Source organism: Thermobia domestica, chromosome 8 (assembly GCF_964235325.1).
Source record: "Thermobia domestica chromosome 8, izTheDome1.hap1.1, whole genome shotgun sequence".
Lineage (NCBI taxonomy): Eukaryota > Metazoa > Arthropoda > Insecta > Zygentoma > Lepismatidae > Thermobia > Thermobia domestica.
Window position 1 is genome coordinate 118,724,646 of NC_137461.1, and position 12,787 is coordinate 118,737,432.

At 36.1% G+C, this 12,787-nt stretch overlaps 1 protein-coding gene across 3 annotated transcripts in view; it reads right to left on the reverse strand.

The window, feature by feature from the left end:
• Window positions 1–5,245: 5,245 nt before the first annotated feature.
• The window catches only part of LOC145693164 (retinol dehydrogenase 12-like), a 52,195-nt gene continuing 44,653 nt past the window's right edge, over window positions 5,246–12,787 (reverse strand). For all 3 annotated transcript variants that reach the window (XM_081768920.1, XM_081768918.1, XM_081768919.1), the window contains 2 exons: window positions 9,181–9,385; window positions 5,246–5,490 (listed from right to left, as the gene is read on the reverse strand). In XM_081768920.1, the coding sequence (XP_081625046.1) occupies window positions 5,382–5,490; window positions 9,181–9,385 (314 nt within the window). In that variant the 3' untranslated portion in view covers window positions 5,246–5,381. The remainder of the gene's footprint in view (window positions 5,491–9,180; window positions 9,386–12,787) is intronic.

The window sequence follows — 12,787 nt, forward strand, 5'->3', positions numbered from 1 at the left end:
AAGGTACTTTTACATGCTTCACTGGAATGTGAGGAATGTGAATGGCACATACCCCATGTACCATGGCATGGTTGTGCGTAAGTTGCTTCGTATTGGGACTAGGGTTGCCAATTTAGCCACTTTGTGACGAGATCTGGCCATTTTGAGAACGTCGTTAGTCACATAATTTCCAAAGAGCCAATAGTGGCTTTTTAGCCATATGCTTTTCACTTCTATAGCCACTTTCTGAGTTTAGCCACATTGTAATATACATACAAAATTAATATATTGTCAGTTATATATGGTGCTTATTGGGAAAAACACTCCCCAAAAAAGTTCATCTTAGACTGGAGAAATGGTTATCCTTCCTTTTCCATTATTATTTGGCTATGAAACAAATGCCGGAGACATATACAACCGCTATATACAACAGTGTGGTGTTGGAATGTGTAATGATTAGGATGTGATGTTTTATTTTATTTTTTTGAAAGTTCAACACTTCCAATGTACCCGTAAAAATGTACTAAAGAAATAGTGCCCATGTTTTTTAAATATTCAATTAGAACTGGACAATCTACATGAAATTTGCAATCGATCAGTGAAAACGTCATCTTTCTAGAGCCTGTAGTTTCTGAGATCTCATTGTCGAGAAACATATATGTGTATTTTAAAAGAGCTCCAAAGATGGCAGCACAATTCATTTGCATGTATTTCGGAGAAGGCTTACTAAAGGCAAAGGCCTTTGAACAATAATTTAAAAGGATAAACTTTGTGAAAAATATTTATTTCAGTAATTTATTTAAACTACACTCTTTTAAAAATATTTGTCTTTGTTATACACGTGAAATCACAAATAACCGTAAATCAAAGGTTTGAATGCTAAGATTATAGGTTAGAGCTCGGTCGCTCGTAAATGTTACTGTAGTGCTTTAATAGATAGTTAAATTGCCACACAGATGCTGGAGGAGGGCATATATTTTCAGAGTTAGTTGCTTGGCTTTTTTTAAAAGTACAAGCTTCTAAATTCGAACGTAAAAATGAAGCATTAAGGTTTTAGTATTTAAGTACTCGCCCCCCCAGTTGCATAGCACTGCCCTGAGGAACATTACTGACATGCCTAGTACATTCCTGGCACATGCCAATGCCAAGTAAATGTGTCAAGTACATACACGGTACGTGATATACACATAATAGATACATTCCTCGGTATGTGTCATGCACGTACTTTTGGGCGGAAGTAACCTTATTCCTTACATGTGTATTTCACATGATTGCTCTATTCACGTACCTATCATGTACATTCCAATGTACCTCGAGTAACATTCTTTACACATGATCAGTATGTACTTGTGTTGGGTGGGTAGTGCTCCTATGGGGGGGGGGCAACTTCTCGGAGGTTATGCTTTGAGTTTAGCTACTTTACGAACAGTTGGAATATTGAGCGTAAACGGCTTGTGCAACAAAAAATACCAGCCGAACACGATGAATCTGCATTGAGAGATATGACGATCTGACATATAGGGAAAGAAGTACGCTAAACAGCTTGTTCATTCTCAACACTTACAGTTTGTAACATATCGTCACGGGATTAGAGATAAGTTAAGTTGCGATGATAAGATCAAAGCACCAATATTAGCCTCGCGTGATTCACGTGTCACTAAAGCACTTTACCTGTATTGACTTTTTGTTTGTTACCTGCAATGCAATCTTACCTGCTTTTTCGGTTATACAACGGTGCTCACGAGTTTACTTCTTTCTTTTACGACGAAGACCGGTATTTGATGCGAAATGTCGTGAGGTATCGTAGGAAGTAGAAACTGGGAAGAACTCTTATTGGATGCCTTCTAGAGTTCATAAACAGGGATTATTAACTTCAGTTACCACGGGCAGATCAGAAGCTACTTTCAAAGAGGGAGTAGATATTGGGCCCGGTATCTGGGCATTTGTGGATTGGTCTATGGGAGTAGGCACAGCCAGCACAGGGAATTTTGGTGGATGTTTAGCAACAGGGCATTTTGGGAATTGAAAATGAATCAGATGGGATTTTAGTTAAGATACTGTTACCAGGATGGAAGTGCTGTTCTTTTGAGTAACGTGAAGTTGTAAGGAAAGTACCTGTAGAAATTAGTGCATATTAGACGTCAAACGAGGTGCACTCAATTTTTTTGATAGTTGTAGGTGTCGAAAACAAGCTTCTTTAATGCCGTATATACGGTAGACACTCCATTTAGCATACGAAGCTGTACTTGTGGGATTACTATTCATTTTCTATTTTCTAATGTTTCCATACTACTGAGTGCAGATGCAGGAAAATGATATCAAGTTATAGCGATAAATCCGTGAATAGTGTATGTGTAAGGGTATCAGAGACGTTTTAAATGTTAACTATACTACGAGTTCCATCATTATACGAGAAGGGAATCTTATTAGGATATTAAGAATTAATTGTTCGAAGTCTCCAGTAGAAATAAGCTTTTGGAACACACAGTAGTCTTCACTGTTAAATTGATTTTATCCAAATTTACATGTATTTGTTCATCCAGATAAACGTGAATATCTAAGGCAGTTGAGCGAATATAACCTCCATTGCATCCATATCGTACTTTTATCGATGTAAGTTTCACTGTATTCTGTTGTAAAACTCGAAATATTTTCCCCTAAATCAAAATAAAGTGTGTTTCAAAAATTATCAGTTTCTAATATAATCAATACAGTCCAAAGAAATAATGTAACCGATATTAAGAGTCGATAGGGAGAACACTTAGTTGACCACACTTAATCGGCTACGTACAGATCAGACACAACAAGTGGGAGCCAGTGTCCGTACTCCTTTGCTTCTACGGGGGCCGCGGTGGCTCAGTGGTAGAGCGTTCACCTCTGGTGCTTGGGGTCCCGGGTTCGATCCCAGCCCCCGCCAAGTGAACTTTGTGGTGGACAAACACCGTGTGCGTGGGTTTTCTCGGGGTTCTCCCGTTTCCTCCCACTTTCTTCATTCCACCATTTCCTTCATCACTCATATTCACCGTCTCCTTTAGCCTAACCGGCATAACCGTGGGACGTAAAACTCAAAGATTTCATTTCCTTTGCTTCTACTTTAAAACAGTACCACTGACCCAATGTGACTCTCAAAAGACGAGAAAGTTTTCATCTCGTGGACAACACTATCCCTTAGATTCTCGATTTTTGGCATAAGATTTGACGCCCAGTAGAGCACACATTTCAATCGGTCACATAAAAAAACCCAGTTTGATGTAGGTACTAACTATATTAAAGAATTCATTTCAAATGGTTCAGCAGTTTTCCTGTGATGTGATCACTAACAAGATCACTTTCATTTCTTAAATCTGCGGGAAAACTGTAAAAATTGGCTAATTTCCTTCTCAAGAGCAGAACTCTCGAAAACGCTGGGACACATTACCACTTATTTTTAATGAGGAATTTTCAGAATTTCATCCGGGATTCATTAGATTCCAGATTTGAGATATAAATTTTAAACTTACAGGATTTGCAGTTTACGTTTACCAAATAATTTAACTAAAATAGATTCAATAAATATCAGCTAATTCTAGCCTTTTTACGATTGTATATCCATTCATTTTAATTTTTTACGCTCTATGATCCCATTTCTGAGCCCATGTTAAATATTCCTTGTTCTTGTTCATATTATTATTATTATTATTATTATTATTATTATTAACAATAATAATAATAATAATAATAATAATAGAATCCCAGAAACCCATATATTTATTGTTATGATGATATTTTACCCTGAAGAGATTTCGACCTGCGAGTTTTGGTACAGGGAGATTTCTTCCGCGAAATTTTAGAGGTGATCTTTTCGGAGACGCGACGGTTTAGTCACGTGACAGTTTGGCCGAAGGTTTCAGTCAATGAGGTTTAGGCCATGCGAGATTTTGACTAAGCGAGATTTTGGACGTCGAGATTTGCACCTCGCGACATTTTGATCCTCCGAATTTTGAGCGATGTTTCGGTCGCGAAATTCTGTCCATATACCATAAAAATCTACAATTTATAGTTTCAAATATCAGTGCATCTTTGTGAAATATTTTCACTGTAGTTGTTTTGCATGGCGTAACTTACACACATAAATGCGTTTTCATTATTATTATTATTATTATTATTACCTACCTAATAACAAATATACTTTTTGTGTGTTTTATGTCGGATTCTGTTGAGAGTGTATTGAACAGAAGCGGTTCGAGCGACACTCGAAGGAGTTGGCTTTGTCATGTTGGAATTCAATCTATTGATTTAAATAGAGACCGCTTTTTTCCCACGGACCGTAGAATAAGTGATCTATACAGTACTTTGCTTATTCATTTTGGCTTTCAAATGTCTTTGCTTCCTAAAGATACTTTTACCTTAATCTTAAAATGCTTTCTTTTTCTCCTTATTGTCAGAGGCTGTAAAAGTAAAGGAAACAGTTCTTCGAAGCCATCGTTGGCACATATAAGTTGCTGTGCATAAAAATTGGCATGTAATGGACACAGGTTGAACGTTCATGTACTAGATGTATATACAAAGGTGCAGTAACTTTGCAAAAGTAGCAAAGTGGCTTCCACGTGAAAATAGATTGGGAACCAACCTCATAAAAGCTTATTATAATAATCATTTTACATTTATGGCAGCCCAAACATATTTTTATATTGGTTTTGAATATCCTGGACTCCAATATTCGAAACATAATTCTTGTGACAAGATACTTGATGAAACTCAGCTCCTATAATACAAATAGATATTTACTTTTTAGGTCGAGACAGCACTTTCAGAATATTTTCTGAGACAAAGTAGACTCAAATCTCGGCTCATGAGTAACAATTTCCACATAAACACCACGTTTGTGATCAAAAGCTTGATTATAGTCTCATATACGCGTCATACATATACTTTTCATGATAAAGAAGCATGACATATATTTAATTTTAATTTAAAGCGCTTAAGTTTTTATTATTACTATTATTTCTGCTGTATGTATTAGTGATTTCTCGAAATTACCCTCAGCGTTGTTCAAAACTTCCTCAGGGATGCACAAAATCCAGTTACTACTTAGTTTCTGAGCAAAGAACTTACTCTTTAGGGCGAAATATGTTGACTTTTGATTTAATTGAAGTAATGGTGAAATGAAAGTCATATATAAAACGCAGCCATACATTATACTATTTAATTATATATATATTTTATTATATCTATATTCTACGTATTTAATTATATCCATATAACACTAAATAAAGAAATGACCAAGTTTCATATTTTATGAAAGATATTTATTGACAACTGACATTTGGTAATTAGAAGTGTAATATTTTACAATATAAATAAAATAACATTCCTAATTTGCTATAGAGTTTCCACTAGTCTTCTATTTGTACGAGCCCATTTCAATATGGAATATCTGAGAGTTGTAATAACTCCAATGTTTCATTCCATAATCTCCTTGAAATAGAGGAGTTACGAGAAGATGGCGACGAATATCCTGGACTGAGACCACTAAGCGTTAGAATTAAAATAAAATAATAAGAGAGAAATAAATTGAATTAAATCAACAGTTTTAGTCAAACAAATACGTTATATAGACTATTTAAACTTAATGCTAAATGAACCTTCTGAAATTTCAAGTATAGAAACAGGTGCTCATTAATGGGGTTAACATTCATCACGTTTTGATCGGGACAGTCGATCTGGCAGAAGTTACTAACTCCCTGAATCTGATATTTTATAATTTATTACAGAAAACTTCAACAGTGCAAGAGCAGTGAAATTATGTGTAGGAGTAAGGAGATAACATAAAATCAGAAAGATCACCAAAAAAATCTACAGTATATTGGCCATAATTCATATTGCCCAACCGATTTTAGCAATGGTTTTCTAACTATGAAATAGCTATATTTACAAATTAATATTTTGAATTCAATGACCTTTGAATCTTAGCAGTAAGATATGTATTACTTTCGTAATTTTATTACTAATACATCCAACAGGAATGAAATAAATATAGCTCTTGTGTTGGTTAGGGGCATTCAGCAGATGGAAGGAGTGAAAGTAAACCTCCCACCGGAGTGTCCCGGGTTAGTATAACAGAAACACAGTAATCCTATCATTAACCATAAAATATAACCGCTAATAAATTAACAACATGCTCCCTTTATGCATACATGTATTAAATTAAATCATAAATCATGGCACACTGTTAGTTATTTATTACTATATTTACATATTTATGAAATATAAACGAAATTATAAGTCGATTACCATAAACTTTTCCCGTGAAAAAGTCTGTGAATCCCCTTTCTATTATAGATTCTAGAGAGAAAGGTGAATTATGCCATATTATAAGAGCCATTCTAGGAAAATCATCAGAACAAACCCAGCTACATAAATGAACCACTCTTTCTGAAATACTATAAGAACAACGAATTGTGCCATGTTTAAGCTTGTTAATAAAATATTTATTTACACTATACGTAAGACTCTCAGACGTCCTAGATTTACATCATATTTCTTTTTCTCAAAAAGACACATTCGATTTTGTTAATATTTCATAATTAATATTTTATTAATAACCTTACAGTATGGCATAGCTCATTTGTCCTGAAAGTATCTATGATGGTTAGTTTATTCTTATTCCTTAGCTCTTTCCGGACGATTTTCTCCAAAACAACTGAGGCGATTTTGTTCATATTTCAAAAATAGTATTTTATTAATAACCTCACAATGTGGCACAACTCACTTGTCCTGAAAACATGTACAAGGGTTAGTTTATTCTTGAGGGTGAGTTTTTTCGAAAGATTTTTCAAATCAAATAAGCCATTATCTTGTTATATACGGAAAAATGATTTCGGCAAAAACGTTAAATACGGACTTAAAGAATTGCTTCATCGGTTTATTTCCGGTTTTTCATGTGTCTTAGAAAACGGATTTGAAACTCCGTTTCTAACTGCCAGTTAATGTGCTAAATGTTTTACATCAGACAGACAATCTGAATACTTGTTTTTCTATGGTAATGGAGCAGTTCACAAGTCCTTCTTTAATATGTAAATGGAGAACTTACAACCTCCATGCATTGGTTATAATCACAAGATTTTCTTCTGATTCAATTGCTTGCTTCGCATATCATTCTAATGTTATTTGACTTGAAAATGATTGTCACAGTCAGATATTCAGCATTAGCACGACTGGTAACCTCCCCGGAAAGCTGCATATCTAGTTGCTCGCTGTGATTAGACGCCTTATTGAGATGAATAATGTATGTTTCCTATATAACATGTTTAGATAGTTCTTCGGATGCCCTGTTGGGATCACAAGATCCAACCACTGTCTTCATCTTGTATATCAATTTTTGGCCAGATTCTTAAATCCCTGCTAGTTACTTTTAAGCGCATTTCCACCAGTGTATTTATCCATTAGTGCGTAAGTAATAAAAATTGAATCATTCAACGTTTATATTGACCTTGAACATGTACAAAGGTTGAGTCATTACTGCTCACGTTATAATGCTGCTATTCCTAACGTCTATACATTTCTGGATATAATGAAAGAGTTCCCTTCCAATTCGTCACTTTCTTTTTTTATTATTTAGGAAATAGAAATTCTTTTATAGGCCTAACTGAAAGCATACTGTAATGCCTCGCACGTGGTTCTATTCATAAACATAAACATTTGCTTGCATTTGTAAACAACCCCACGCCTTTCTGCTACAAGTTAAGTAAGATGCAGACTACATGAAAGATCGCCACCATTGTATCATGTGATGGAAGAAGAACACCAGTGCCACCGCTATCCAGTAGGTGCTATAAAATGGCAACTATCATCGCAAACGACATCAGTCCCGGCTGATCACTTTTACTCTCCTAGCTTGCTCTGAGCTATGAGAGTCCCTAACCTAACCCAAGCCTTCTAGCTTGCCTAGAGCTGTAAGGCCTCCTGTCCACTTCCTGTGGAGCTGTATTATGAACTGAACGTATCTCTTAGCTTGCTGTGGAGCTCTGAGAAATTCCTAACCTTAAACCACCCTGCGTGCTGTGGAGCTTCATGGTTTTCTTTCCCGCTTAGCTTGTTGTGGAACTTTGGGGGACTTAACCTCTCTTTGCTTGCTGTGGAGCTTAAGAAACCTAGCCCACCTCAATCAGCTTGCCTCAAGCTTTGTGAGATGCCTGGGTCTTGGGACAACTATGTACCCTAATTACTTATGTTAGAGAACTTTGTATTTATCATGTAAAATTGTATTGTACTGTCTTATAACAGGCAGTTTTATAATAACACTGGTTGTGGGAGAAATCGATTCCCGTATCATTTTGTTTCTACCAACCTGCTTTTTGCAGGATTTAGCAGGATTGTCGCACATGATTCATTGGGAATACTTCTATATGTACTTAATGAACAAAAGATGGTGTAACAAAGAAATAACGTAAACAAAAATCTCATTTAAAAATCTACTCATCGTTTTCAGTTTTCTGAGTCTTATAATCCGCATACTCTTTATTTTTTAATGAAGCCATCACTTGCAGCAAAAAAAAATTAATGTTATCATTTGTAATAAATCATCTGTCTAAGACCGTTTTGATCAGAGCCTCCTTTTACTTGACCCCTCATGATAAAAGGTAGTCTTTATGAGGATCTTATGTTGCGCGCCATTTTTAATTCATGCTGTTTTAAAGCTAGGTCGTTTCGAATCGGATCCTTTTGTAACTGAAACGTTTCGACTCGGACTCTTTTGATCTGAAGCTGTTTGACTTGGATCTGTTTGTCTCCGACTTTTGTCAGAGCTCTTCTGATCAAGTAACTAGAAACAACATACTATTGGAAATTAATATAGCGTTCCTCCAGTGCTGTCTTCATATTATCTTTTCTACATAACACTGTAGTACAGTCACAAGGGGAATTGCATGAATTTCTTATAGAGTTACAGCTTACTTTTGAAACCTTTGCGACAAATTGTCCAATTAGAGTACAACTCTAGTTGATAATACAAACTTATGAAGTTCTAAGTGTTGCCAAAAGTTTCATTCAGAATGTTCTATTCGTTCTTAAGTTTTGAGAAAATAAAATGTAAGATGAGTCGTATGTATTTTTGCTGGCAATTGTCCAATCACGATGAAAGAGATTTTCAGAAACTATGTATACAAACTAGAATCTCAATGTAACTCAATGTATTTTGTACAGGAATAAATATGATAATACCTGTAGTATACAGAACTTTGCTCCGTTAATGCTTTGCTTGTAGCACAATAAATAATAGTCTGGGCACCTTCTCTTGGCGATTTCAGTACAAAAGGAGATAAGAAGTAATATAACCATCTCATAAGAAAATTGGATGCTGCAAACTTCTCTGTCAAAGGAGTGCTAACTATTCCTGGATCCACAGCATACGCAGCCACTCCAGTTCCTGGAATAAAGAAAAAAGAATAATTAAACTTGCAGTATGCTTCTACCTAGAAAAGAAATCTGGCGGGAGTTTCTTATACAGAAAGTTGGTAAGGGTGTGTCGGACTGAGTTTCAAAGTGTACTCATACTTACTCTATTGAAAGCCAAGCCTCCACCACCGGTTTTATTCTATCAGACTATCAGCATTTTGAACTATCGCCCGACATCGTAATTCCCAAGCAACGACCTATGTTACAGCACAGGCAATGGAGTTTTCTTTCCTTTCCTACCACCACGTTTTCCACAGAATTGTCAAGAAACCGAAAAAAGCACTGATTCCCGTTTCTTGCTTTATAGTCCAGTAAAGATAGCCCATTTTTCTGCCAAGAAAGGAACAAATTAGTAACAAGCTGAAAATTGGTATGGAAGTAGGGGGATGTGTCAGGAATAACATACTAAAAGTCCCCTAAAATCCCACTGTAGCTTTTCCCGCAATTTTGAAAAATGTCCGCCATCTTTACACGACGACCAGGAATTTATGGAAATCGTCACCCTTTATGTTTATCCCTCTAGCCACCGTTCTAATTATCACAAAGCCATGGATCATATATGGTTGGAAAGCTTGAAAGACAGAAAATCTAAGTAAATAACATATATGCCCATCGTGCTAAATTTCTAGAAGAAGAGGAAGAAGAAAACAACTTTTTTATTTAAAAAAGATATATTTTCAGAAATCATGAGAAGTTTGCAACACTGACAGTTACTGCACACCAACGAAACACCACCAATAGATGTCCTTGATATTTATCTCAATCATAGGCAACTATGACACAAATCGGTGCAGTACAAGTCGAGAAAAAAATATGACTTATGTTACTTTCTGACCTCTTTGTACAAAAGTGCATAAGGTGACATACACTTTCACGGTTCTAGTCACCTTCTTTTATCACATAGGACCAAGAGTTATATATCATTGGAAATCTTAAGAAACGTAAATTCGAACGAGGTAACACTTATACTAATCAAGCCCAATTTGTGGAAGAAGCGCAAAACTCAAAATTTCGGAACAAAACGTGATTTTCGCAATAAATTCTTTAAAACTTGCAACATCGTATGTTAACAAAACTCAGTTACCGTTTTCACTATCATCATTATTAATTTACTCTTAAAATGGCCAACGTTTTTCCCAATGGAGTAAGCTTTTATGATACATAGTTTTGCATCACTTAAATATAGCACAAAAATCATTTATTGACAACGTTAGAAAGTAGCAGAAATTGGTAGTCTTCTATTCATAGGAAAATCGTAATTCACACACTAAAAATAACTCTCAACTACAATAGTCATTTGAATGTAATTTTTTAAAAAATGTCTTGTTTATAACTAGAATGCAATTTTCCTCCTAGTATTCTTCAAATCAACTTAATATTTACATTACACGTTCGTATGCACTTTATGAACATTCGAACTTATTTTATTAGAAATCGATGAGGTTATCATTATCTCGTTCATCTCTATGGTCTTCGTCATTTGGTTTTGCATTCATGCATCCAATTCCTCGACACTGAAATAAATTAGAGCACACAATTCCTGCTTTCCGACAACCGTACATACTTTCACAGCCCTTTTAACAGTTACAGGATATTACACGGGGCGGGTTCCTTGGTCATTCTTGCTGGTACGAGAATACCTCCTAATGTTGTCCATTCATATTCAGTCGCTCGCAAATCATTTCCACGATACAATTGAACCTGATGATATGGTGTTTCGCAGCATCACTGGTGGGTGGCAATTTTCCCAATTTTATTTCGTTCTGAATGGGGAGCGACTTACTGCAAGGATGTATGAATGATACTGGAATTCATCCAGTAAGGTTACTATTGCTGGGGTATCGTAGTGTGTTAGTAGAAGTAATGTGCCAGCTTCATAGATTGTACACTAGCATTATCATGGTTCAAAACTTCAAGTAATCGGCATAAATCTTCCCATTTTTGAAGTAATCAGAATGGCTTTTTCTTTCCCTGTTGATACAAACCACATGATGCGTCGCATCTAGTTAAAGCATGGTAGCTGAGCAAACCAGTTAGTATATTTGCCTGTGTATCTTACAACTTCTTAGTACTGAATTCCTTACTCACGTCTTGCAGACGTCCAAGCTTTCGAAATGTGATGTCGTACTGATTATTACCTTGCTCAAGCAAAATGATTAAAATATCAACAACCTCGCGTCAACATCATGTCAACATTATCACGACTTTTTTTACAAGGATTTAAAGACTTGGCTACAGCAGTTTTAGCTATAAGTGCGTCAGCATCACTTCTTGCTTGCTGGATTTGAATTCCAGCTTGTGTCAAATGAACCATCAACTCACGGGCGAAACAATCCTTATTTTTGAAATTACGTAAGAATTTATCTTTTTTTGTTAATAATGTGGTTTCATTTGTGAATAACACCAAAGCTGATTGAACCGTTGACTCACGTTGCTCCCGCTCAGCGGCTTTTGTACAGTTTTCAGTGCAATACCCATAAAAAAATAATTGTTACTTTCGTTCCTGAGTTTGTGAGTACATAGGACACATACGAGTTGTGCACGTCAAGGTATGTTCCATATTGTGGCCAAACAATATGATGTAGAAGCCAGCCTCCATCTATAACGTACACAGTGTTTTCAAATTGAGTTTTAAAATTTTTCCGATATTCAAACATGTCGTACAAAGCGGACTTTTTCGTTTTTGTCATGGACATTTCTATTAAAACAGAAAGTGAATAGGGTGCAAGCTCGTAAGCAAAACAATGCTGGAGTTCTTTTTCGGACTTCTACTCATATGATTCAGTTGATGTATGGTGTTTATAGCCAGTGGCTCATCACGAATACGCATCTTTCTGTTTAAGTTTCAGATTTCCAAAAGTCCGTCCAAACATTCCTTCCATAGCAGCCAAACCGATTTCCTTAGATTTATCAGTTGACCATTTCATTACCTACCATGCCAGTGCTTAGGGACGCGAGCTCCGGATATGAAGGGAATGGAGAATGCTGGCAAAACCAACGCAAGAATTTCTTTAGATGTGATATATCACGCGATTGACTGCTTTAGTTCAGGTCCACATGCCGACCAGTGTGAAGTTATTGCCTATCTTTGTTTCATAATTTTTCAAGACATTCTCGTAAGTGGCACGCTGCTGGCATACTTGACACACACCTAGGTATTATCTTTTCAGTTGTGCCTCTCCTATGGGTCAGTCCACCGCTGCTCTTCATTGCTCTCGCTAAAACCTGCTCAATCGTCATATCAGACCATGTGCCACTCCAAAATATATCTTTTCTACGAATAGTGAAGTAACCGTCTCCTGTAAATAGCTGGAACTCATGAAGATCCATTTCATCCTCCAACCGCAACATTTCTTGTAAGTACAGATGTGCG